At 40.0% G+C, this 26,877-nt stretch overlaps 1 protein-coding gene across 3 annotated transcripts in view; it reads left to right on the plus strand.

Annotated features, from left to right (window-relative positions):
- Positions 1-1,391: 1,391 nt before the first annotated feature.
- Positions 1,392-26,877, plus strand: part of CDK8 (cyclin dependent kinase 8) — a 75,127-nt gene continuing 49,641 nt past the window's right edge. Inside the window, exons 1-2 of one of the 3 annotated variants that reach the window (XM_048294934.1) lie at positions 1,392-1,705; positions 24,773-24,848. In XM_048294934.1, the coding sequence (XP_048150891.1) occupies positions 1,578-1,705; positions 24,773-24,848 (204 nt within the window). In that variant the 5' untranslated portion in view covers positions 1,392-1,577. The remainder of the gene's footprint in view (positions 1,706-24,772; positions 24,849-26,877) is intronic. The other 2 variants (XM_048294933.1, XM_048294932.1) reach the window with 2 other exon arrangements.

Consider the following 26,877-nt stretch of genomic DNA (forward strand, 5'->3'; position numbering starts at 1 on the left):
GTGCTAATGTGTAAATGAAAATGGAGATTTGTAAATGAAAACAGAGATGGTTTCAGACCATTCCAGAATATGTTGCTTCTTCTTTTAGGAGCCCTCACATTCTATGATGTCTCTAAGTTAGGGGATTTGAGTGCCCACTTGTTTACTCAATGTGCTGCATTCTTGGCATGCAACGTGAAGCATACATGACAATTAAAAATGCCAAAGCTGGGCTGTAAGTAGAAAGATTGCTGTAGCTTTAGTTTAGTTCCAAGCTGTTTGTTCTAGGAAATTACCGGCTTTGTGTTGGGTGGGTAACTCTGTCAGCCAAGGGAGGAGTCGGGAAATGTCCAGTTACTGGTCACATACAAGGGCCTTGCTAAACATAACAGTTTTTGTGTTACATCCCGAGTGATCTCAGCAGCCACACAGAGGTTTGTCAGCACTGTGACGTGTCTTGAGAGCAGCTTTGGGCACCACAGTATAAGAAAGACATTAAGCTCTTAGTAAGTGCCCAAAGCAAGACAACCAAGATGGTGAAGGAGTGGCTGAAGTCACTTGGTCTGTTCAGCCTGGAGCAGAGGAGACTGAGGGGGAACCTCACTGCAGTTACAACTTCCTCATGGAGGAAGAAAGGGGAGCAGGAACTGATCTCTTCCCTGTGGTGACCAGTGACAGGACCCGAGGGAATGGCCTGAATTTGTGTTAGGGGAGGTTTACTGATTATTAGAAAAAAGTTCTTCACCCAGAGCTTCAACCACCAGAGGGTGGTTGGGCACTGGAACAGGCTCCCCAGGGAAGTGGTCACTGCACCAGCCTGACAGAGCTCAAGACAATGCTCTCAGGTACGTGGTGTGACTCTTGGGGACGGTCCTATGTAGGGCCAGGAGTTTGACTTGATGAACCTGATGGATCCCTTCCAACTTAAAATATTCTGTGATTTCGTCCGTGTTCACAGTCGTGGAATTATCTTAATTACAACGATGCTAACAGATGCTCACAGCAGCACGAACCAACCGCGCTTGCCCTCTCCAGCCTGGATCGAGCCGGGGACCGGAATATTCACCTTAGCCAAGGCCCCGCGATGGGACCCCTCGCTGGTCGCGGTCGCTGCTGATGGCGGGCCCCCCGCCCCTCGTGCCCTGCCCAGAACTACAGCTCCCGGCATGCAGTGCGGCTCGGCTTCCCTCCCTCCGCCTGTACTACACCTCCCGGCGTGCGGCTGCGCCCGCAAGGCACGCCGGGACGGGCCCTTCCACGTGGTGCGCTGCCCGCGGCCGGGGAGGTGCCCGCGGTTTGCGACGTCCGTTTGCGGCAGCGCGCGCGGGCGCGGCCCCGAGAGCCCGCCCGGGGACCGGCGGCGGTGCCGCTCCTGGCGCGGAGCGAAGAGAGGGAGGGAGGGAGGGAGGGAGCGCCGGGGGTCGGGGCTCGGAGCGAAGGGAGCAGCCCCGCCGCTGGATGTTCCGCGGGGCGGCGCGGGGGCCTCCTCCTCCTCCTTCTCCTCCTCCTGCTGCTGCTGCCGCCGCCCGGTGTGTGCGGCGGGGCGGGGCGCGGCTGCCGGGGGCGGCGGCGGCGGCGGGTCGCGGCGGGCGCCCAAGATGGACTATGACTTCAAGGTGAAGCTGACCGGGGAGCGCGAGCGGGTGGAGGACCTCTTCGAGTACGAGGGCTGCAAGGTGGGCAGGGGCACCTACGGGCACGTCTACAAAGCCAAGCGCAAGGACGGGTGAGTGAGCGAGCGGCGCGGCTCCCCACGGGACCCCCGGCCCGCCCGCGCCCTCCTTCCCCTGCCGCCTGCTGCCCCATGGGCTCGTGTGGCCCCCCCGCTCCCCGCGTTAATGCCGTCCTTTCTCCGGCCCTGCCGATCCCCGCCCGGTGAGCCCCGCGTTATCCCGGCCGGCCGGCGCCTGGTTCCCCGTGGGTCGCGCCGAGCGTCCCCAGCCCCTCAGCGCAGTGCCGGAGTCGTGTTTCGGTACTGGTGGGCTTGGAGAAGCAAATTTTGTGCTCGAGGAAAACCCTTTCCTTAATGGATTCTCGTTGTGAGTGAATCAGTGGCCGCTTACAACTGTTCAGCCTGACCATCGGCTTCATAGACGGGTTTTTTTTGTTGTTGTTGTTTGGTGTGGTTTTTTAACAATGCCCTTTTTTTGATATGATTTATTACTTGTAGTCACCATTTTGGGTCGTCTTGCTGGCTGCTTCTCGTGCCTTCGGGGCTTTAGAATGCTTTAAACCGTTTTTTGTGTATGACCCGTTCTCGGTATAGACCTGAGCAAATTAATTTCTTGGCATAAACGTTTTAGGGAAAGACCTAATGAAACTGTCATTTAGGTTTCTCTCGTCCGTGACACGGCATCACTTGCTGAACAGCGGAACAATAGGAAGTAGGGAGCGGGAGAAACAGGAGAGGCACGGGTTGTTCCTGTAGCAGGTCCTAAATTTTCAATTACATCCAGTCTTTCTGTTAAAGTCTCACCGCAGTGGTGCTCTGTATTCTGTCGTTCAAATAAGGTGCATTTTGAAAGTCTGGCTATTTTTATGTTGAATAAATAAACTTTTAAAGCAGGCGGTGGTCAGTCATGGCCAAAATACGATCTGGTTGGGTTTACATAAGCTTTTGATTCTAGAAGGAAGTGCTCTGGCTATTATCTAGAGAACAGTTGTAATAGAAATGGTTGCACCTTGTCTTGTCTGTGTCTTACAACACATGCTGATATAACATGCTGATATTAATTGCAGTTACTTCAGCCTGGATTTTGTTTGATGGTAGGAGTCAGGTAACTACCTTTTTCCATAACTTTTGTATTTGGATCCTTCCAGCTGTTCATAGGAAAAATTCTTTATCTTGCATGAATTCTTTCTATTCTGGGTGGGCAAGAGGAAAAAACCAGTTCTCCGTGCGATAAGCTGTTACCTCAAGCCTCCTTGTACACCAGTGCCAACGCTGCTGATACAGCCAGCCCTGGTTTCTGTGCTCATACAGAGATTGTACATAATAATACAAAAAATAAATCGAGGTGCTGAAAGATATGGCTACATTTCTAATGTTTATGTCAGGCTCTTTGCAGCTGTTCAGCATGTTGGACTGCAGCAACGTGTAGGGAATTCAGCATGTCATACTGCTGAAGCATTTCTAGTGAAATCATCGGTCTGCTTGATGTTGTCTGGGAGAGAGTGTTTAAAAATGCTGGTGGTAGTGCCATTTTGAGAAATTTCAGGAAAAAAATGGAATTGTTTGCTTTAAAAATGGGTAGTTACTCAAAGGTGGTTTTAAATTCTCACTCTTGTTGGTGAGTGGGGAAATCAAGGTATGGTATTTGATTAAAGTTTGGGGTAAAAAAAAAGATGAGCAATGTATATTGTCTCATTTTTTCTTTGCTTTGTTGTTCATTTACTGCTTTGTTACCAATCCCTTTCCATAATACTTCCCATTTGCCTGATTTCTGTAAACTTTTTCTTCTAAATATGCTGTGTAATTGCTCTTGGACAGTCACTAAAATATGTGAAATAGAAGCATCCATAGATGCTTTTGTAGCTTGTAATATATTTGTACGTATGTGATCTTAAATTACAAGGGTGGAATTAGGATTGAAGGTTTCATTTACATCCCTTTATCCGGAGGGAATCAATTAAATCAAAGAAGCAAATGTGTAACAACATTTAGTTTTCTTGAAGCTGTGGTAATGTATGGATGTTATGTCTTGTGGTGGGGAGTACCTGCAGCAGCATTCGGTGTTTGTGTATTAGTACATGCATATATTGAAATAATATTCTTGCATTGTTTTAGTATTCCTCAGATGGTAAGTAGTGATGGGTCAATCATTTTTTTAGCTGTTTCTGGTATCTCTACAGCTCAAATCTTCTTTTTTACATTTCCCGTGAGCTTGCAAGTGTTCTTTAAACTTTGTTGCATGATTCTAATTCTTAATTTAAATAACACAAATATTTTAAGATACACATGGTAATTTTTAGAGTACTTTCAAGAGTGGGCTGCAGGACTGCAAATATTTTGTAAACAATATTGGTTCAGCTTTTTCTTAAATGACATCTTCTAGTATGGATGTCTAAGGGATAGAAGGATCACAAAAAAGAACTGAATTTTAGTAATCGGGTTTGTGCAAATGTATCTTCTAAGGCCCTTGGTGATAAAACCCAGTTCAAGAATACTAGGAGCAGTGTCTGTAGTACAACTGCAGTCTTCATCTCCTTTTTTTTTTTCTTTTACTGCTTTACAGGTTTTACTGCTGCCTCTGAGGTGCAGTAAGGCAATTGAAAACTAGATAGCAGCTGTGTATCCTAGTTCTAGGAAGTTAATTGCATCATTGGAACTACACAGGAATGTTGTGGAGGACAGCTCTTCAGGAATCTTAGAGTGAGAATCCTTCTAATGAGGGGGAGATGTCCTGCAGTATGTGCACTCATGACCAAATGAGGGTGTAACCAGGGTTTCGTGCCTTGCTCCAAGAAAAAAGCCAGTCCAGCCCTGAAGTGCCCTTTGCCACAGGGTGAGGCTTGGAGTCTCTACTGGTCCGTCTCAGAGGATCACCAGGTACAGCTCCATGGGGGTTTCTCACATATTAGCTGCCAAACTTGACCCAACTGAACACCAAATCAGCTGAGTGACAATGTTAGCCATTATAATTGAGCTCTATGTGGTGCATTGCCTGCAGCAAAATGGTATTTTCAAGTTTTTATTTTAATCCCTTTTATTTTAGGTTTGTGGCCTATGTGGTTGAATCTTCCTGGCTTTTTATTGAATGATGGTGTCTTTCTCATTAGTGCAGTACCTGCAATGGGCTCTAAAACCTGCTTAGAACAAAGTCTGTGAATTGATGGGGTTTATTTTTATAGCAGAAAGGTGTACAAGGAGGCATTTGACTCTTAATGGCAGACATTGGGAAGGGAGCACAGGCATGGCATGTTGAGCATCAGCCTTCAGATAAAGGAACTGTTGCTCATCTCTAGTGTTGGTAGGATAGTTTACTTTTTTTTTTTGGTCCAAAAAAATGTCAGTTATTTCCTGCATAAAAGCTGCTTTGCGTGCTCCCTCACGAATGCTATTCAACCCAGATATTAAACCTACCTATTTGATTTATGCTGGGCTTGGAAAATATACCAGCAGTTTTTGTTTGGTGAACTAGCATGCAGATTTATTGGGTTTTACTTTTTTTCTCTTCTTTGAAGCTCACTAGGAGCTGAATCCCAGGTATGGGCAGACTGAGGTGGCAGGACGCTGGAGGCTCTCATGCAAGCCTGGCTGCCCAGCTTGTGCAGCACACCGGGTACAGCCCCTCCTGTGGCTGGCACCATGTGCTGAGCATGTGCTAACGTCAAAGCTGTGTGCCCAAGTTTAATGGGATTGGTCTTCCACTGCTTTCTTTGCTCTTCTCTCCCTTTTTATGATACAGCCACAGTCAGAAATCTGAGTGAGAAGCCTGTTCCGTGGAGCAAAGCTGACTGTTTCAGTGGCAATTTGGAGTGTTTCCAAAGAATCATTTTTCCTGTTTATCGGATGTGGTTTGGATGAGAATAAGAAACTATTGAATGTCCCTGTTAGGCAGTATCTAACTTTTTAATTACAACAGCAAAAAAATTACATAACTGAAGGTCTTGAACTCTAGAAATGTCCCCTAGTGCTTTACTGAAAGCTTTTCCTAATCTCTTGGAAAGAGACTTGAGTGGTGAGACTGTTGGTGGGAAACCAACACTAAGCAAACTGGTGCTCTCCTAGCTATTGTCAAGAACTGAGAGAAGTGATATTGGTCCCAAACACAAGTGGAATTGGAATTTTTTGTAATTTCAGCTTTTACAGTTCTGTGTAAGTGGGGGAACAGATTGTTTAATTTGAACCTACTGGCACATTGTAATTGGCATTATGAAAATACATCTTGCGTGCTTCAAACAGTCAAATCTAATCTACTTTTTTTTTTTCCTTGAGGGTCTGTAGATTTTTCCTCGAGGGTGTATGAGTTGTAAAAGAAGCAAAATGGTGGAAATACAGTAGATGTCCAGTAAGTTATTGGGTTGCTTAATCTCTAATATGATATATCATAGTTTCTACAGATCAGTTAAAAGGAGATCGCAAGAATTTTGATTCTCTCTCAAAAGCTCTTGTTTAAAGAGAAACTGAAGGGATGAGGAATATTTATCTTGGAAAATAGAGAAGGCAGAACTGTTTAAGTTACATAAAATAATGAATGGATTGGGTAATGCGCAAGATTTTTATGCTATTCTTGTTTCACAGTGTGTGAAGATGGATGATCTGAAATGTTTTTGGAAAACAAAAGAAAATGTTTTAATACATTATAGATAAACTGCATAACCTGTTGTCAAAGGGAAAAGGTAAGAGCATAGTGTCTGTTCTGTAATGTTATCAAAAACAGTCACTTCTGACTGTTGTGACTGTAGAAGTTAAGCTGCTCGCTCAGAGATCAGGCCAAGCTCTGCGATGCATGCGGAAGAGCCTGCTTTTGTTTATTTCAGGAATTCTGAGTTTTGGTGGTTGGTTGTTTTTTTTACACTAAACCACTTTCTGGCCCTTCATAACGTGGTTAGCAGATTAGTTCCAATTTGTCTGTGTTTGTGGATATTTATTGATTGAGTTACATCAGATAAACAATCACTTATTTCGTCAAGGTCTATATCAAACTGATATTTAGTGAGAGGTACAGAGAGTTTAGGAGTGCCACAGATAGATGTAATGAATCAGAATTTTACTTGGCAAGGAGTGAAACAGCAGGACTGAATGAACTTCAAGCTTCTTGATTAGTTCTGTATCAGGCCTTTACAGGAGTTTTATCATGGCAGTCATGCTATTAGTTTTCACTAGAAATTTACAAACAACTCTTGTCTTCTCTCAGTTTAATAGATGTGAGGGTGGTGATTTTGTTGTTGTTTTTGGCTGAATGTTTGTGTGTTATTTCAACTGTTTTGACCCGAAGCAGTTGGTAGAGATTCGCAGGCAGGTGGTGAGAGCCGTAGAGCCGGCATGCAAGCCTTTGGCTTCTGACTCCTGTCAACAATGATGTGGAATTTCTAAATGCCACAGACTTTATTTATGTATGTAATATGTGGTATTATCTTCTTAAAATACATGCCCTGAGTCTCTTTTGGATCCTTCACCACAGTAGTTACAAAGTTCCTAATTAAACTATATCTACATAATGAGGTAGGCATGCTATATTGCATAAAGTCTTGCGCTCTTACATTTTTCTGGTCAACCACACTTTTAACTGTCTTCCATCTTCTTCCTTCCCTTCTTACCCGGTTACATGGCTTCAGGCTTTATAGGTTTTTAAGGTCATGTGGTTGAGTGAGTCCTGCTTTGGCCTTTGGACTTAATTTGGTGTGATCTTTTGTTATCTTGTCACAGACGTGTTGATTTATTTTCATACCCTGCAGCAAAGGTGAGTTAGTGTTTCCTTCCTACCTGAAGCCTATGACAAGTACAGAGAAGAGGCTGTGAAAGTAGTGTTGCAAAACAACAAAGAAAAATGCCAAAGTTCTCAATGTAATTTCATTCTGGATTTATAAATTACAGTAATATATGTAAATAATGGGGGCATGTACTGCTGTACATGATTTCCCATGAGAGAATAAGGGACAATTTTTGAGGTTGCTGATTATACAGAAGGTACATGTTGTCAGAGAGCACTGCTTTTGGCCAAATGACATTGAGGTAGTATGTTTGCTCTAGATCTTGGGTATTCTTTGATTTTTCTGTTTTAAAAGTATTTTCAAAGGATTTTTTTTTTGTTTGGTTGTTAAAAATAACCAACCACATAACAGTGGAAATGTCATTTATTACCACTGGAATCTGAAGAGCTGTAATTTGCAGACTGCTGTAGCAGAAACAGAAAAATTTCTTCATTCTTACGAAGAGACTTTTAGTCTGGCTGAAATTTGAAAACTACAGATGAAACCTAATGACGGTAGAGCGGCTTGGATTTGTGTATGGCAGGGTTGTACTCCCAACAGTGTGCAGCAACAACCAACTTGCCAATAGGCACTTCACAAGACCTTCAAATTACAGCCCAGATATGTCCATTGTGTCATTAAAAAGTGATTGTTGTGCCACTGTATCAAGGAGGTTGTAAAAATCTGGCTCTTCATTGAACTTTACTGACTTATAAGCCATTCATTGGTGTGCCTGAAATACTTATAGAAGCAGATCGCTCTGAGTAGCCAGTTAATACCTAGATGCTTCTGTCTTTCACCAGAGTAATTTTTCCATGGACAAGTAGCAGGACAATGAAAAGCAGGACATGAATTGCAAAGGTCTGAGTAGCAGCACCTCCTAACAAAATACTGATTTGTTTCAGTTATTTTTTTCATTTGTCTGTCAGCTTTCTTTGAAACTGAATTCCTTCTGCTATGAATCCTTATCCTTGTGGAATTGTGGTTATGTGGGGTGGACACCGAGCTGCTGTGTTTAGATGAACTGAGGATGCGAGGCATTGCACAGGCTGCTGGTGTGGACTGTGTCTTCCCACCTCCACTGTAGTTAATACTTTCATGTGCAGCTCTGGTTCCAGAATAGTGTAGTTGCCTTTTGGTTTTTTATTTAGATTTAAACATAAAATTAGTTTAGTGAGAAGAAGAAAGCAAAATCATGGATGTCGGTCTTACCAATTGGCAGCCGGTATCTTTTTTTTAGCAGAGATCATGGGCTCCAGCCCCAAAAGGAGATACTTCATGCATCTCACAGAATCTCCTTTGTTCTGTGCTGACCAAGAGTGCTATCTTTGGTCTCTGCCATTTGCCTGGTGTGCTAGTATTTTTGTCTTACGATAAAATGTTTGCCATGTCTATATTTTTGCCATGCAGCCTGTTTTGGGTGGTTGCCTCTGGCTCTTAGTTCCAGAGGATAAGCCTTTCATTTTGAAGTGTCATATTAATCTGAATTTTCCTACAAGAGTCTGTAATGGGAGTGATAAGTAGACTTCTCTGTCTTCCTTTCATGGCTGCCTTGGAAGCAGCAAAGATGTGATAATTATTTGTTGCAATGGTGCTGTTAGAGAGTACTGCTGATTAGGGGTAGGTGAAGTGAGGATCATAAATAATTGCACGGTCTGGTAGTGTCTTCTTCTTGGGAAGTATAAAAAAAAAAATAATTAAAAAAAATTTATAATGGCTTCGGTTACAGACAGGCAATTGAAGTTTTCTGAATAGTTCTTTTCCCTCTAGACTTCTACATACATAAGAAAACTCCCTATTTATCATAGAATCATTTAGGTTAAGATGTGTGGTTGTTGGGTACACTGAAAAAATGCATTGTGAAGGGAGGGGAGATGAACCTGGAGCTAAACTGCTCCTCAGGAGAAGGTGAAAGAAGAGGTGGAGGTGGTGTGGTAGCTCTGCAGAGTTCAGGAGCTCAGAGCTTGGGCAGTGTATCTCTGCCTGGGAAAGCATCTTCTTTTGCAGCTAGGCTAGATGTGGACTGTGGCAGTGTTGTGTTAACAAATGGTCTGAAGGCAGGGAGAAAAATGGAGCTGCAACTTTCCTGGGTGTGATCAGTGACCACTGTGGAGTAGGATTGGGTTTCTGTCTCAGAGGATGAGTGGGGTGGGAGAGGTGAGTCAGGGTCCTGGGGTCTTCTGGACCAGGATGACAGATCTTGCAGCTCTTGTTTCCGCTACTGAGTTGCAAGAATTTGAATAGATATTACGGAAAACAACCTGGGCTTGGCCTAGAAGGAGCCCCTTACATTTGATATCTGAAATCAGGAATAAAATGGTAGAATTAAGGAAGGATCTAATTTTGTAATTTTGTACATTTGAAGAAAAGTACTTTGAAAACAAAAGTTCAGGTGGATAAGCAAGTGATAAGTACTCAGTGGGCATGTACTTGGCCATGCAGTAGCAGTTCTTCAGTCCACAGGTTGAGAGCAGATTCTGAGAAAGTGTTTCCTCATCTCTGATAAAGTTTTTTTGTGGGATTTTTAACAAAAAAAATAGAGGAGTGGCATCTCCCTTGCACTGAGGGATGAGTGTGATGAGGTTTTAACACCCTTCATGCTTTTGCAGGACCTTGACTGGCCTTTGCAGATTCTAAAAGAATAATCTGTAGGAGATGAATATCCAGATTTCCTAACCTTTTTGCTGATTTTAAGCAAAATTGTTTGTGGTCTCTTCATGTGATAATGATTCTGTGGAAAATACAGCTTTCAAGTATTTCTCCAAAACCATCAGGACATGTCTTAACCATAAGATAAAAAATACTACTTTTATAGCTATGCATATGAATAACCTCTATATTTCTTAAACTGCTAAAACGCCAAAGAATTTTGTGTCTGTACAGAGTCCCTCCATTAAGATACATGAGGTTCTAGCTGCTTTTGAGATACTGGAAGGTTGATGATGGATGTGCAGCCTTGCTGTCTTAAATTCACATGGGCTGTGCTAGTTCTGTTTGCAGCTTTTACCTTGCACAGTAGAAATGTGATGGCATTTATGAAACCTGATTTATTTGTTCTACTTCCCAAGGGTGTTTGCTTTATTGTGGAATTATCCACTGTCTAAATGCAAGTTCAAATTGGAAGTATACGTGCAGCTGGGGTTGCCTCTTAGAATGAGGTACGTAATGTATTGTACAGAGGTAATAATCTGCATGTCTTATGCCAGTCTGCTGCCATGAAGAATCTTAGATTTGTTTAGCTCAGATTATTTGAGGTTAAAATATTTTGTTTTCTGGACCTTTGTTGGGGAAGAGGAACTGCCAGATCTTAAACATTTGCAATACGACTAGAGGGCCCGTGCTGAAGGGAAGCATTCAGAATTCTCATTTTGAATCTGAGCAAGAATATGAAGATTATTTAATCACTATGTAACTAACTCTCTTTCTTTTATATTTGTTTAAAATATTAACAAAGCCAGCAGTTTTATAATACGATAAAATACTCAGTTCTAGATTGTGATTTTATGTAGAGGATGATAATCAGTTCATCCTTCTCTCTTAGTTAAAGTCTTGGAATTGTTCTTCAAGGTTCAGAACAGCTAAAATGTATCTAAGTATGTTCAAATAATGAAGGTGAGGCAGGAGCATCAAGATACTTCGCTAATAAAAGTCTTTCTTTTCTTTCTGGTAGCCTTCCACTGGAAAGCAGTCTTGAGTTTAGAGTAGAGAAGCCTGTGCTGTGTGAATGGATGGGAATAAAGTTTCAGTTTCAGGCTTCATCGTACCAGTGCTGTACCTCTCACGCTCCTCTCCCCCTGCCGTCCCCCATCTTTCCTTTGTGAGCTTGGCAAGTAATGCATGTTACTGCTACGTGCGGGCTGATAACCATTCAGGAGGGTTTTGTGTTCTGGCTGGCTAGCCTGCTGTTCTCTCTTGTCTCCTCCAAGGCTCAACAAATGGTTTCTGAGACCTTGTCAAGCCCCATAATAGCACATTTGGGATTACAGCCCTAGCTTTATTCATAGTTACAATTTTTTGTTAGGCTACTTGTGAATGAGTTGCTAACTTCTATGTATTGAGGCTTCCCATTTGAGAGATAGCTGCTTGAATTTGGAAATCACTGGATGATCTTTAAGGTGCCTTCCAACCCAAACCATTCTATGATTTTATGAATAAATATATTGAATTTTGTACAGAAGCATATGAAGTCCTTAGAAGCTTATGTAGGAAAGGTGCTAGATAGACTATTTTAATATTTTGCTTTTTTTAAAGTGGAGAGTTCTACTGATGTTGCCCTATTGAACATTGTTTTTGCATATCCTAGTGAAAGACTGACTTAATCATAGGAATATTGGGATGCCAGAGAGTCCTTGTAAAATTATATGTGAATAATAAAAGAAAGGTACTGTTGTTCAGAGAAGAGTTCCTATTCAACTGTGTCTTAACTTCCTTGAGTGTTAAGTGGTAGTATGGCAAAGTATATTTTGCAATTAGTTTAGAATTTGCAGGAAAAGAAATACATGCCAGGATTAAAGTTGCAGATACTTTTTAAAGGACAAAATGTTCTCTTGAACATAATGATTTTCTCAACTACAGATGCTAGGCTAAACATCAAAAATTAAAATTATCCTTGTAAAAAAATGCACGTTTTGTGAACAGGCAAGAACACAACTAAAGGTCACTGAAACAATCTGCCTGTTTTTCTGGGAAAGCTGTGCTGTGTGCTTGTAGCACCTTGCATACAAGATGTTGACATTTGAATAAAGGACACTTGAGAGTTGCTCTAAAAATGAAGACTCAATTCATTACTGTCTGTGTGAATAATAAGTGCAGCTGAGAACTTGAACTACAAAAGGATCTGAATTGCAGCAAACCCTTGATTCAACTTCGTGTTTCTGGCCAAAATATGTTTTCTGTGAGAGGCATAGCCTTACCCTGTGAGTGGGGAGCCCTAACTGCAGGTGTACTTCCACTTACAGCTTGCATTCAGATACTGAATAATCCCACAACGAAGCCTTGGAAAGTCAGGTTTCATCAACTGTGTTTTCTCACAGAACTTCTGTGCAAGGTATGGATCTTAATAAAAGCAACTGGAGCAAGCTTTACCTGGGGGGACTTGAAAACAGCAAGGCAGCAAACTTGTCCCTGAGTGTAATTTGAATCTTACCTAACTTTTTGTACTTGAATAGCTTGGCTTTCAAAATCTCTCGCTTCTTTTTGGGTGAACTTCAATCCTGTTTAAGCAGGGTTAGACAAAACAACCCCTTGCAAGTAAAAGTGCTAACAGTGCCATTCACTGTTACATTAGTTGCATTTTATAAAAGCTCAACTGGAAGCTTATGTGACTCTGCCAGATGAGTGTCAGATACCAAAAGACTGAAGAAAAAGACTAGCTACTGCAACACGGAAAGCTCTGTGGGTAGAATGTAAGCGCAGGGGGAAAATATCATTAGGACTGCATTTACATCTGCCTGACTTGTTTGCCTGTGCCGTGTTGGATCAGCGAGGCTACAAAGCAGAGAATACAGTAATGAACAGCTCATTAGGCTCATTTAATTTAGGTGGGTGCTTTTGGTCAGGGACGAATGTCACGACAAAACTTCGTGATAGCAAGTAGTTACTTAGTGAAACAGATAGTCAGAGCATGCACAGAGAATCAACTTGGGACTTGGCCTACAGTAGGGTGGAAGAGTAGATTCATACTGATACTCCTCAGGGCTGTCTGTGACAAACATGGTTTGTTCTTTGCTTCTGTGGGATGCCGAATCTATACATGGCTAAAGCAAAACCTGCTTGAAATACCGCTTCCCTTAAAAAAGAAAATACGGGGGGTGGTGATGGGAGGAGATGGCCTCTCAAAGCTAAAACATAGCCAGGAAGGTGAAATGATGCAAGCTGCCTGGGAACTGTTTTTGAAGCTTTGCTGGGCTGTCAGTGAGGCGAGGGTGAGTAGGTACTCTAAACCCATCAATTTGAAAAATGTGACATGCTGAAGTAGTAGAATAAAGGAAGAAGCCCTTGGGAATGAGGATATGTTCTTTGAAAAATAATGTCTTCTGTGAAGGATGAATAAAGAAATAGAGGTTAAGTGAATGTAGACATTGTGGAAGAACTTAAAGGATTGGTGGTGAAGACAATGATTGAGGGATCTGTCTCAAACTTCAGTGTTCATGAAGTGAAGAGCAGTCGTCAAGGTGAGATGTCTTTGCACATTGGAAGGAGCAGATTTCTAACCAGAAAGTATAACTCTGTGCTTTAAATGGTCCCAGTTATGAAAGACAGGAAAAGGGCAGTGGTGAGATAAATTTTTAAAAGGAAAAGTGGAAACTACTAACTGGTAAGAGTTAAAAGCAGAGATAGTGGATACATGATAGGTGCTGAGATGAAAACAGCCTTACAATACACATTCAGCACTTCATAAGTCTATTAAAATCCATCAATGGAGTTAATATACAGGCTAAGACAATGCAGTTGATGTAATCTAACTATATTTCCAAAAGGCATTCTGTTAAGTTCCCTACCAGGGACTGAAGCTGAGCTTAGAGATGATCCTTCTCTGGATGGAGAAGTTAGAGATGTGAAATAATGGTGAGAGGTCATTAGTGGTATCTCTCAGGAGTCTGTGCTGCTCAGTTCTGTTTGGAAATCACTTGTCATAAATAGTTGGGGAGAAGCTTTCTTCAGAAGCTGATGTGTATTATGTGGGATAATGAAGGCAAGGACTGATTGTGAGGGCTTTACCCTCAGTATCACAAGGTCTTCCAATAACACATTTGTTTGGGAAAATGGTCCTTTCTTTACACACACAAAAATTTATTATTTCAGAAAACAGTTGTGGAGTTTATAATGACACTTTTGTGAAAGTGCCCATTCAATGCAACCAATTTCTAAAAAGCAGAGAGAATCACAGAACTTACTAGCAATGAAGTGGAGCACAAAGCACAGTGGCATTGTTGCTCTAAGTCTTATTTTCAGTATTGTAGGTGCTTCTAATTCCTTGATCACAGGCAGGATATACTAGACCTACAGAGGACCAACAGCAATACTCAGGAATGCAGAGTGGTGTCTGTGTGAAAACTTCAGTAATTTGCACGGACAAGGACTCTTCTGTCTGAGAGCAAGGGACAGGCAGTGTCTCTAAAATCCTGAGTGTCTTGAGAAGATAGGAAACATTTGTTCAGTGACTGGATAAATTTCTGAAAGAATTTCCATTAAGGGCAAATAAATAAGCAAATATAATCTGTGAACTTGTGGCTCCTGCAGTAGTAAGTTTGTGACTGTTAGGCAAAGTTGTGACTTCAAAGGCTTAGGAAGTTTTTTTAAAGCAAGGAATATGTTGCTTCTTCCAGATAATGTCATAGATTTGACTACTGAAGAAAAATGGACCAAGAATAGAAGTTACTCACTGAAATTTTGGTTTTTGGGAGTGTAGACCTGTGCTTTTCCCAGTTTGTTGTTGATGCTTTGAAGTGCTGTGTTTTCTTTACACAGCTTCTAGTTTCTGAAGTGGTACAAATACTGAGGTGACTTAAGAGCAATCTGAGATGAGAAGGAAAGTGCAGATGAAATATAGCAATCTTTTCCTTTAGAGATTATTAGTTTAGGCACTTCATGTTTTGCTTCCTATAAAAGTACTGGTAAGACTTCCATGACATTTAGTAAAGCACCATGGAGCTTTGAGTCTGGAGTGGGGTCTACTGCCCATCAACTAATCTCATAGGAATGATCTTCATAATTGTGTGGGTTTAAAACTTAGGTTTTAGGCTGGCTGTCAAATTACAGTTTTGTGTGTTAAGAGAGGAAAAGATAATAAAATCCCAGGAATTCTTTCCTCTGTGGAAATTTTGTGCTGGAGTTAATTGCAGGGCAGGGGGCAAGACTGTCTTTTTTTGGGTTGTTTTTTTTTTTTTTTTTTTTTGCTTTTTTCCTGTGTTTTGAATTATGGACAGCCATACTCCCTGTGGTACTCCCTGTGGTTTTACCACCACTAGAAAATAGGGTGTAAAGTGAGTGTTATCTTGCTTTTTCTCCTCTATCTCCATCTTTATTCTCTGCTCGTTCCTTTGCTGTCTTTTGCTCTTACCACATACTTTGTTAGTGCTGGTTTTGATACTCATCTTACCCTGCTATAAACTGACAGAATTAGTTAAGTCATGTTAGTTAACTCACTTAACATTAGCTAACTTCTTTTTTAGAAGTAGATAACACTTAGGGAAATGCAGGAGATGAATCATGTCATGGAGATCTCACAGATCAGAGCTGGCATAAAGGGAGGGCCATTTTTTGGCTGGGAGCAGCAAGGCAGAGATGTTGAGAGAAGACTTTCCTTTTCACAGCAGCAAATTCTTAGATGAGAAGAACCACATGTGTAGTGCATCATTGAATTTATTTGGTTGCTTTGAACTTCTTGCCAAACTACATGTTGTGGCAAAAGTTGTTAATTAAAAAAAAATAAATCTTAAGAACAAAAGGAAAAAAGTGAATCAGTAATTGCCATTCACCACATCAGCTGTCTCAGAAGCCCTAGTGTTTATTGGCTTGCTGTTGATGGTTTTTCCAGCTTTGGAAATGACCTTTTCTTTACTCACTAAAAGCTCTGATTATTGGAGGATTTATTTTGAAGTAGAAAATATTCTCAGCATAAGCCTTGCTATCTGATAAAAATAATGATGCTGTTCTGGCCCAGCAATCTTGTCATGTCCTCCTAAGTATTTTTGGGAATGGAAAAAATATTGATGCCTTAGCTAGACCTTTAATAAATTCAGTTCTGTTAGTGCTTTTTCCCCTGCACTAATTTCTTTTTGTTAGCATTGTGGTGAGTAATAAGGGTTTTTATTTTCACATGACCTCTTATAAAATTAGATCTGAGTCCATGAAACCAGCTTTAGTCACAAACTGTGCACCTTACATGCTTCTATCCTTTTGTAAAGGATTTTCTTTTTCATTTTTTAAAGCACACATTTTAAATTGCATATTAAAGTGTTAGCAAGACTCAGTCATTCTGAAGCAGTACTTTTCCTTCAGGATGAGCTATATGGGGGGGCAGCAGTGGACTAATAGCAGCAGTGAAAAGCACAAACTATTGTTTTCCCTGCTTTTGAATAAGCTGTCTTTCACCTCTGCTTTTTCTGTGTGTTGTGTACATGTCTTTAAAAGGGGGAAAAAACCAACCCGTACCATGCAAATTTATTGAAGTGTTGCCTTAGAGAGAAGTCTTAATTTTTTTTCTTCTGCTAGATTGTTTAATGTTTACATTTTTAATATGATCTTTCTGTGATAGACCTCGAGTTAAATTTTAATTCAGCTAGAACTTACTGACAAACTTGGAAGATATTCACTGCCTGGCATTAAGGCACATATTTTTGTTACCTCTCTGAAAAAAAAATAGGAGAAATGAGAGAACAACAGCAGGTAATTAAAATGAAATATGAAATTTCTGTCAACTTTTCTGAGTTTTGCAATGTGCAAGTTTTTCAGGGGTGCTATATTGTTCGGAGGCTTCATTCAGCTCTAGGGGATTCTAGACAATTGCTCACTACTTTTTTTTTTTAAACATGCTTCTATGCATTTTTATTCATATTTTTTCATGTATCTCACATTTGAAGTTGAAGAAATAAATAACATTTATTTCTGTAGAAATAGGGAAGCAGTCTGAAATCTCCCCTTTGGGGGTGAGCACTGTTGAGAGCATGTGACGCTGTAAAGAGGTCCTGATGTTGGCATCTGTATTAGAATGGGTGGAAGGTGCTGCGTTTCATGGCAGGGACAAATATGTAAGAAGTCACACTAATATATGAACTGAATTTGTTCTCATCTGCAGATTAACTAGTACCAGTTGCACTTTATTCCCTTCTCTTCCTGGAAAGAGATGTTCCTTTATTCTCATGTTCTCTTTGCGCAGGTAACTTTGTAGAGGAGAGAAGAGTTGTGAACTAGTCTTTTTAGCTGAAATCCTTAACAAAATAGTTCAGGTTCACAGATTTTCTGACTGGGTTGTATTATTCATAATCCTTCCTCATATATTAATATGTAAGAGGCTTTCATGACAGAATCTGGGATTTTATCTCATTTTTGGCAGATTTCTTCCTTGAAAGAAACAAGCTAGAATTTATGATGGAATAAACTTTAAGCTGGTTGTAAATACATTTAAATACTCTGGGCTTGAATAAATCTGAACTTTATTATAAATAGTCATGCTTTGGTTGTGTAGCACACAGTTTATGATAGAGAAGATAATGTTAACCTATTTCCTGTAGGTTTAGTGCATGTTATAGAACTACTTCATTTTTCAAAATGTATTTAAGTTCAGTCAAATGAAGAAGCAGTAGTTTGAGCTAATGTTTATCTTCTGATTTGGTACATCCTACTTATTTTAGCCAGTTCAACTGAAATGTGCTCACAAGACAGAACCCGTGAGTGGCCCTCGTAAAATTAAGTATTTGTAGAATAATCAAATTTTGGAAATTTGTATGTATAATATGCATAGAGCATCAGTAAAAGTAAAATAACTTTCAAGTCCTTCTTAAACAGCTATAAGAGAAGAACATAATTTTAGCTTATATTGTTTCCATATTTTGAAAAATATGTGGCTTTAGCTACGGTGAATTTTTCCAGTGATCGTAATTACTTCTGCGGGGGGTGCTGCACTTAGCTGCAGCCTTCTGGCAAATGTGGATGTATTGCATCCAGCTGATGTGGAAATGAAGTACTGGTTAGAAGATAATCTGACTTCATCTTAAATGTGGACAGGAACTGCTGTACTTCTGCTGTGTCTGCTTTTTGGTTTTAGGTAACTCCGGTGTTCATCTGAGCACTCAGCAGGCCACTTCAACTTACTAATGGGGCAGAAAGTGTACCAGAGAAAAATCTGGAAGTACCTTTCTGAATAAGCTCAGAACAAGCCCTGAACAAACTCATCTCCATGAGAAAATGAGTGCCTGGGCTCCAGTGCAAAGGACAGGAGCGTGTGTGGGAATGAAGATGGGGTTATTTCAGCAGCCACCTATTGACTTGAAGCAAGCTATTGTGCAAAACCTCATTGGTATTTTTCAGTTCTTTTTGTCAACATCACTGGAAAACATTTTGATGTATGAAAACTAGCAGGTTTTGCAAAAAGGAAATTGTAAGATGATGTAGTGGTTATCATTGCCTCACTGTTAGCTCAGATATTTTTGAGAGAATGATTTATAAGATTTTGTTCTTTATTTTAGGTTTACCTGAAGATACAGGGTCAGTGATGAGACTTGCTGTGTGTGCTAATTAGTTTGACAAAAGTTTTGACCTAAATGTGTTTCTGGAAAGTCAGGTGCTTATAGTGCGATTTCTCAGCCATTGTACCAAGTAGTTAGTGTCCATTTTTTTCCTATACAATTTATTTTCTGCTGATGCACGTATTTTTTGCTATTTGACTGTTACCCTCTATCCTCACAGAACTGTTACATCTCATTCTGCAGAGTTTTACCTGTTCAGCGTTGTACATTGAAATGTACGCAGTGATAACCGCTGGGTTCCGTACATTTAAATGTTTTGACAATTTGAAACTTTTCTCAGTCTCAGCTGTTGTGACAATAACCTTTATTACATTTAAATTTCACTGCATTCTTCAGTTATAAAGACAGGTTATGTGCTTGTTGAGGTTTAACCCCAGCAGCTCAGCCCCACGCAGCTGCTTGCTGTCCAGGCTCTCTAATTTGGCTCTGTGTGTATGAAGAGATCACGTCAGAAGCTTTGCTAAGGTCGAGGTAACATCCAGTGCTTTTTCACTGTCCATAGAGCTGTTCCTCTCATTGTATGGGACACTCAGGTTGGTAAGACACAAGTTACACTTGGAAAATCCTTGCTAGTTGTTCCCAGCCATTTGTTTTCCTTTATGGGACTGAAAATAGCTTCCAGGGTGGGTTTGCTGCATAACCTTTTCATGGACTGAGATTAAGCTGGTTGGCCTATAATATCACTGAACCTTTTTGCCCTTCTCCAAGAGGGTCCTGATATTTGCCCTTTTCTAATCATCAGGAATCTGCCAGTGAGCACCATGACCTTTTGCAGATGACAGAGTGGCTTTGCAGTGATATTTGCCAGCACTGTTAAGCACCCTTGAATGCAGCCCACATGGTCATGTGGACTTGAGTGTGTCCAATTTGTTGACATGGTCCCTAATTTGGTTTTCTCTACTTCTTTTCACCAGGACTGTGCTGCTAGCATTGGGAATGTGTAGTTGTGAAAGTTGTGATGTGAAAACCAATGCCAAGAAGGCACTCAGGACCTCAGCCTCTCATGTCCTTTGGCCCTTGGTTCTCCAACATACTTATTTTCTGGGTTGGTAGTTAATATGTACAAAACGTAAAATAAATAGAACTCCTGGACTTATTCTGGCAAGATTATTTGGTGCCATGAATGTGGTGTTTGAAGAGGAGACGGATAATTCTATTCTTGGAAGTCATCATTTGAATGGGTACTAGGTCTGCCCTCATCTTGCTGCACTTTCTAGAAAATTACGCGTTCTTTTGATGTGTATTTAAATGTTTGTTGTGGCTATAGCATGGACATTTAGTATAAAATTTATTAAATCTTTCAGCTTCAAAAACTGCATTTGTGCATTCATATGGTTCCCAAGAACTGAATTACTACTTCCTGTAGACTTCATTGGATCTCTTGTATGACTAGAATGATTTTCATTTATTTAGAAACAAAACCAAAAAATACCAGTGCTGTGTCTTGGGAGAAGAGGCAGGGGATGATGCAACAAAATGAAAATGCCAAGTCTCCCAAATGTTGTAATTTGCTCTTGTGTTTGAATTTCATAATTGAATATGTAGAAATAAAAGAAATCCCTACACGTGTTTTATTGGTAGGCTTATCTTTCATTATCAGTTTTTTTTATTTTTTAGGGAATAAGAGGCATAAACAGTTAAGAGATTCCTTAGAGTTTTCTGTGGAGGAGATACTGCATTTACAGTTTCTTTTGGTAGTTGAAAACTCCAGAGCCTATTTCCCTCAAATATTTAACTGCAGTCACATTTTACATCCCCTTCATAGACAAAGCTATTCCTACATGGTCACAATTAATTTTGAATTTGAGATTTTTAACTGTAGTGTAAATTTAGAATTATCATCACTGATTAAAAGGATTTGTTACTTTATTCTGCTGTATTTATTACTCATATGAATTTTGAAATGTTCTAATGATCCAAATAAAGCATATATTGTAATGTTGTGTCAATACATTTCTTCAAAATTTATGGTATGTGAGATGAAATAACAGAACTATTTTTTTAATCTGCCTTTTATGTAATAGGTCTCCTTTCTTTTACTTATGTGGGCATTTTTTTAGGTTTTTTTTTTTTACCCCGGATGCTGAATATTTCTTATGATGCCTTTGTACTTCCAAATTCAGTAGAACTTAAAAAACTACAGTGCTTAGAAGCAGCATTATAATAAAAACTTGAAACTCTTACAGATGGCAATTTTTTTGTTTTAGTTTATTCAACCTGTAAGAGCAATGCCTTTTATACTTTTTGATGGTAGGGGGGTTTTTTTGTTGTTGTTGTCATTAAAATCTGCTGGAAGTGGTGTTGCAGGTAACCATCTTTTTCAAGTTTATGACTCAGATGTTAGTGTTGCCCCTCTGAGGATTTTCCACAAGGTTATGTAGTTTGCTCATGACTACAGTAAGCACTGCTGTTGCTAGCAGCAGTGTGCAAAGTCAGTTTTCTTATTCTTGCTGCTCTCCTGCAGCATGTTACTAGTGGGGAGCACCACAGTGTTGAAGATACCAGCCTTCTTAAGTGCAGGAAAGTAAGAATAAATTGGTACAAAAGTAAGTTTGCAGATTGACCAGCTTTTCTAAGCCAACTGATAGGTGGAAGAGCTGCTGAAGTTACTTAATGTTTAATTCCAGGCAGCAGAGAAAGACCAGATTTTCCGAACATGACCTCTCTGTTAGAAGGAAGAAATTTAGTTGAATTGAGTCTTACTGTGCCCTTAAAATGCAACCTGCTAAGTGGCCCATTTTGTTACTCACAATTGGCTGTGGAAGATGTTTATAAACAGGGCTTCCCCCCCACCCCCCTTTTTTTTTCTTTCTGCTTTTTTTTTCTGTTTTGTCGTTGAATGTCTCTTTATCTTCAAATGTCTCTCATCTTCAGAGAAGGAAATTGCTCCGAATCATGGAGCAGCCTTGGGCTGTGCTATGATTCTAAATAGACTATTGGCAAAATACTGTCTTAAGTTTTGTAAAATAAGCTTGGTCATTGTGTTTGGCACTCCTGTAAACTCTTACTGTTCCCTTTAAAAAGTATTCTCCCAGTTCCCTTCTCTCCCAAAGAATTACACTCGGTTTTACAATGAAAATATCACTTGCCTTAAAGGTAAAAGTAGGATATTCTTACTTCTGTAAATGGAAAAGCTGGTACTTCTGGTGTAATGGGGTAACCATGGTGTTTTAGCAGCCTCAGCCTAGAACAGATGTTAGGAGTGGGTTAGAAATTGGTGTATTACTTTGTATCTCAACTGTGCCAGCACAATTCAGAAAATTTAAGTCTTAGAAGCCTTTGGTATATTTTTTTCCTCATTCTGGAGTGGAGTGTAGCGTGGTGCTAAGAATGTGCTTTATCTCTAAACTTAATTTATTTTCCTTCTTTTTGCCATGCTTATATTTCTTCTAGACTGCTTGGGTAGGCTGGGGACCCAGCAGCGGCCTCTTGGTCTGGGTTCCCACATGCAGCACCTGGGCAGAGCAAAGGAGGGAACAGTTCGTTCCCTACAGCCTTGGGTCACTGTAAGGGCAGAGCACGATTGGGCATTGAAGCTCTGGATTTCAGCTCTTAAAGTGGCCTTTAATGTGAGAAGATTAATTTTCAGAGGCTTCATCCATTGCTCTGAAGAGACCAAATGCTGTGTTCTTTAAGCCACCTTGTTGAATTTCAGCATCAAAGCCCTGATTGTGAAAGAGTTAACACACACAGCTGAAAGAGTGCTCTTCCAGTTTTGTTCTAGGAAGCAGCTGAGGGGTTTCTGTTTTTTAAAAATTTCCAGAGGTCTACCATCTGGCATGGAAAATTTTAGTACAGATTTAATTTGGCAAAAATTTGACCAATTAAAAATAGTTGTACCATCTTAAATGGATGGCAGGCTTCATTGTAGACAGTGGTACCAGAAGTGCTTGTAGTATCGCCAGTTGGTAGTACTTATACTGGCTTGTATACTGACTTGTCCTTCAAATACCTTGAAATCTAAGCAGATAAGCAACAGGGCAATGAGAATAACCTTTAGTCTGACCCGTTTTGCTCCCTATTTTGTCAGTGGTAATGCACGTAACAGTAGCAGCTGTGTGGTAGCGCTTCTCTTGAAATAGAGATCTCTCCAAACACCTCAAAATTAAGTAGATGAGCACACAGGGCAATGAGAATAACCTCTAATCCAGTTCGTTCTGCTTCATATTTCTGTCCAGTAACAGCTGGATAGCTAGCCATTGCTAGCTAAGGCAGATAGAGGGTAAAACAATTTTTTGCTGAGAAAATTTGATCTTTTTGTATCAGCAGCATTGGAAATCTCTGTGCTGGAAAGCAGGTTGGGGTTGTTCAGAAGCTGCTCCTGGAGTGGTCCATAACTCCCTTATCTACCATGAGTTTGTGTAATTTGATCTTAAAATCAAATTACCAAAGATTACCAAAAGATCAAATTGTGTAATTTGGTCTTAAATTTGTTTATGCTTTTGATCCCTGTAATATTCATACATCATGAGTTGCACAGTTCTTAGTATCATAATAGTTGTATGTGCTTAGTATCATAATAGTTTCTTGGTTTTGGGCTGCATGCAACTTGTTTTCGTTTAAGGTGTGAACAGGTGTGTACTCTGGGGTATTGTGTAACACCTTGTTTTGGCCACGTAAGAGTTTGTGCTCAGCATTGTCTCTTTCTCTTCCAGGCTGGCAAGTTTTAGGGTTTTATTATATGGAAACTTCTTAATGCCTTCTATCATTGCATTCCCCTATTCTTTTTTTCCCCTTTTTTGTGTCAAATGCTGTGTATTTTCTTGTCTTTTACCTTGCTGCATCCATGTAATTCCTCTGTTACTGAAATCTTCTCTTGTCCACTTGCTGTTTGTTCTTTCTACTCATTATCTGTGTTCAGATTTTGTCCATTAATTTCCCACTTTCTTCTCTCTTCCCTAGGTGGTGATTAATAGGGGAAAGTGTGTATTTTGGGTAGGAATAAAGCAATTCAGAGATTTGCAAATTGTGAGAGCTGGAAGAAACTGGAAAAAAGTGTATTTGTTCCCAATCCTTAGCTACAGCTTAGTTTTATTTGCCTTAAGGATGTTTGAATTGCATTTTTTTTTAGGGTGGCTCTTCACAGCTGGGAAGTCTGGACTAATTAAAAATGAATAAGGCTTGTTATGTAACTTAGAGGTTTGAGGCTATACAAGTGCTCCAAATATTGAAGGCAATGCTGTTACGTGTCATGCCCCCCAGGAGTTCTGTGCATGCCTGCCCACAAGTGGAAAGGACAGGCACTCCATCTCTTCAAAGTTTTTGAGTCTTTGAGGCTGGGAATGGGCAAGAGTTCAGTGTCTTCTTTTGCTGCAGTGTATCTCTTCCTGATTTTGCTTTTGGTAACTGAAGTTACTAATAGGCTTGCTTGTGAAACAAATGATTCTAAGCTACATACTGGTCAAAGTACAGGGAGGTCACGGTGTTGGTTTTAATATATGTTATATATGTTTGAAGCCAAGCAAACTTTCATAGAATCATAAAATGGGTTGGATTGGAAAGGGCTTTCAGGGTCATCTAGTTCTAGCTCCAATGTCAGGGACAGGGACACCTTCCACTGGAATCCACTTCTGGATTCTTCAGATTGCTCTAACGTCTGGTGGAGTTTTTTTATTAATCTTGGCAGTTCTATTACCTTGGTAGGAACAAAATTTTAAGGTGCAGTTTGGTATCTAGGGGAAAGAAAAGATGTTTTAATGTGGCATTGGTTCTGGGTTACTCAAGAATTCATTAAAATATGGGTGAGACTTACTGTGTCCCAGAGTAATACATTTGTGTGAGATAAAGCCCTAGCGAGGCTTATTTCTAGTATGTGCTAATTGTTTACTTTGTTTTCTTTTTAATAAGAGAAGGAAGAAATGGAAGAAGTGTTAATCATTGCATTTTAAAAAGAAAGTTTTAAAATCATCTCAGTGTAGTGAGAGCAGACTTATATTTTATCATGGTGCTATGGTTAGCTTACAGTTTAGCTGGATGTCCAGACATTTAACTAGTAAAGAATGAAAAGAAAATAAGATGCATAATTTGTATTCATTAGAAACTCATCTCTGAATGGTACTGAAGAGCTCACATTGAATTCATGGTGCAATTAAAAAAAAAACAAACCAAACTTCTTTTTCTCTTCACAGGAAAGATGATAAAGATTATGCTTTAAAACAGATAGAAGGTACTGGAATTTCCATGTCTGCATGCAGAGAAATAGCAGTAAGTAACAGTTCTTTTTACTAGCAAGCAAACTTACTAAAAAGTATTAATTTGCATGCATCCTGGGTTATGTTTGCTCAGTCATGTTCTTCTACTGTGGGTGCTATATCTTTATCATAGGGGGTATAAAGTAAGTACAAATGTCATGGAAGATTTTATGTACCTGTTATGTTTGCTGTCTAAAATTGACAGTGTTTTTAAGTTGCAATTTACTACCTGCCTCAGGGCAGATTATATTTAGATGCAGCAGTTTAAAAAGATGATTGGAGTTAGTGACTTAAATTACACATTTGGTCTGACTTTTAGTACTTCAGTTCTCTTCCTAAAGAAATTAGTTCTTATTGGCTTACAATTATTAAAACATTTTAACTTCTGTTTAAGTGAAGATTTCAAACTAAACTGACACAGTTGTTGCCTTGGAGGCTGTAATACAGCCATGAATGCTATTCAGACATTTTCTTCAGTTTTTCAGGTTTATATTTGTATATTTCATGTTGTTAGAAGCTGGTGAATAATGTAGTCTTGTTATAGTTTGTGAGAAGCTTGAGAAGAAACACTGGAAAAACCGGTATTATGAAGCTTACCTGTTGTATGTTCTTATGTTTTACTGCTGCTTGGGTTCATTGTTCTTGAAATGTTTCAAATGAAATTGCTTACTAAAAGGAAAAGCACATAACTTAAGGGGGTGTGTGGGAAGGAAATAGTTTCAGTCCATCTTCCTCAAGAGTGTAAAACTTTACCCTAAATTTCATTTTGATTGACTGAACTGAGTACTAGGCTTTCTCACTTAGTCAAATTCCAGTTGGCTTCATGACAGCAAAAATGTTAGTCCTTGAACTGAGGTGAAAAAAATGAAACACAAAGAATATTCTTTAGGAGATGTTCTTTTTGTCCAATGGTGAAAGCTGAACCTTCTGCTATTGTAGACATCCACTCTGAACTAAAGGAGCAAAAAACAGGGTCTTAAATTTTGCTGCTTTCAGCCATTTGGGCAGAAGTTTTCCAAATGCTGTTACTCAGGCTGAATGATTTTAGGAAATGTCAGTTACCATTTCAGGGGGATTTGGGATGAGTTGTTGTCTTTCTGCAGTGATTTGCCTAAAAAGATTTGAAGAGTTTGTTCTGCTTGAACTTGGCAGGAGAAGCCTGGCCAGTGTTAGGGAAGTGTCTCTGCTCTGTGTAGGACCCTAACTCAATTTCTGTGTATTACGAGAATCATTAACTTGGCTGACAGGCAGGAAGGATTTGGCCTCATTCCTCTTGGGCCCCAGTATTGATAGAAAAGGAGCGAGCAGCAGGGGGGCTTCCTCCATGCTCTGAGCTGCTGCAGCATGCGCCTTTTGAAGAGAACAGCAGTACAGCTCAGGACCCACGTGGGACAAGGTTGGGGAGGGGAGGAGGGAACATAGTGCAAATACCAAAGATGCCAAGAAAGCAGGTATCAAGAGCAAAGAGGGGAGTGGAGCCCAAAAGCAGGCTTAGGGATAGGAAGAGAAGCCTGAAGCAGCATTTCTTGAGCTATAGTTGGCTTTGCTTCTGGTTATGCTTCCAGGCTTGTGACTTCTAATACTGTGGTTGAGTTTTCCTGCAGTTGTATTAATAATTCACCATGGACTTTGAGGTTTGAATTTGGTTTTGCCGTTCTCTTGATGTTGCTGTTTGAAGTGAACAGGAGAACTTTTTTTCCCCTGGAAAGGTGTTATTTATTTTAATTCTGTTTAAAATAGACTTTTTTCCACCCTTCTATCAATTAATATTGTAAAAGAAGCAAAATGAATATCATATGGAAATTAATCAAATTGATGATAATAATCATAGTGTTTATCTTGGTGATGTGAGTATATGTAATGTGTGAAAGTGCTACTGAGTTAGTCAGCAGTGTTGTACCCTGTCATCTGTGCATATAACTAATAAAATGATTTGGTTTTGTACTTAAAAAGTCAAGGCTGTGTGCCAGACTTTGTTACAGTGCATTTGAAGAACATGGTGGTGTTAAGAGGAACTTGGATGATTTGATTTGCCTTTGAGC

This window comes from Corvus hawaiiensis, chromosome 2, assembly GCF_020740725.1.
Source record: "Corvus hawaiiensis isolate bCorHaw1 chromosome 2, bCorHaw1.pri.cur, whole genome shotgun sequence".
Lineage (NCBI taxonomy): Eukaryota > Metazoa > Chordata > Aves > Passeriformes > Corvidae > Corvus > Corvus hawaiiensis.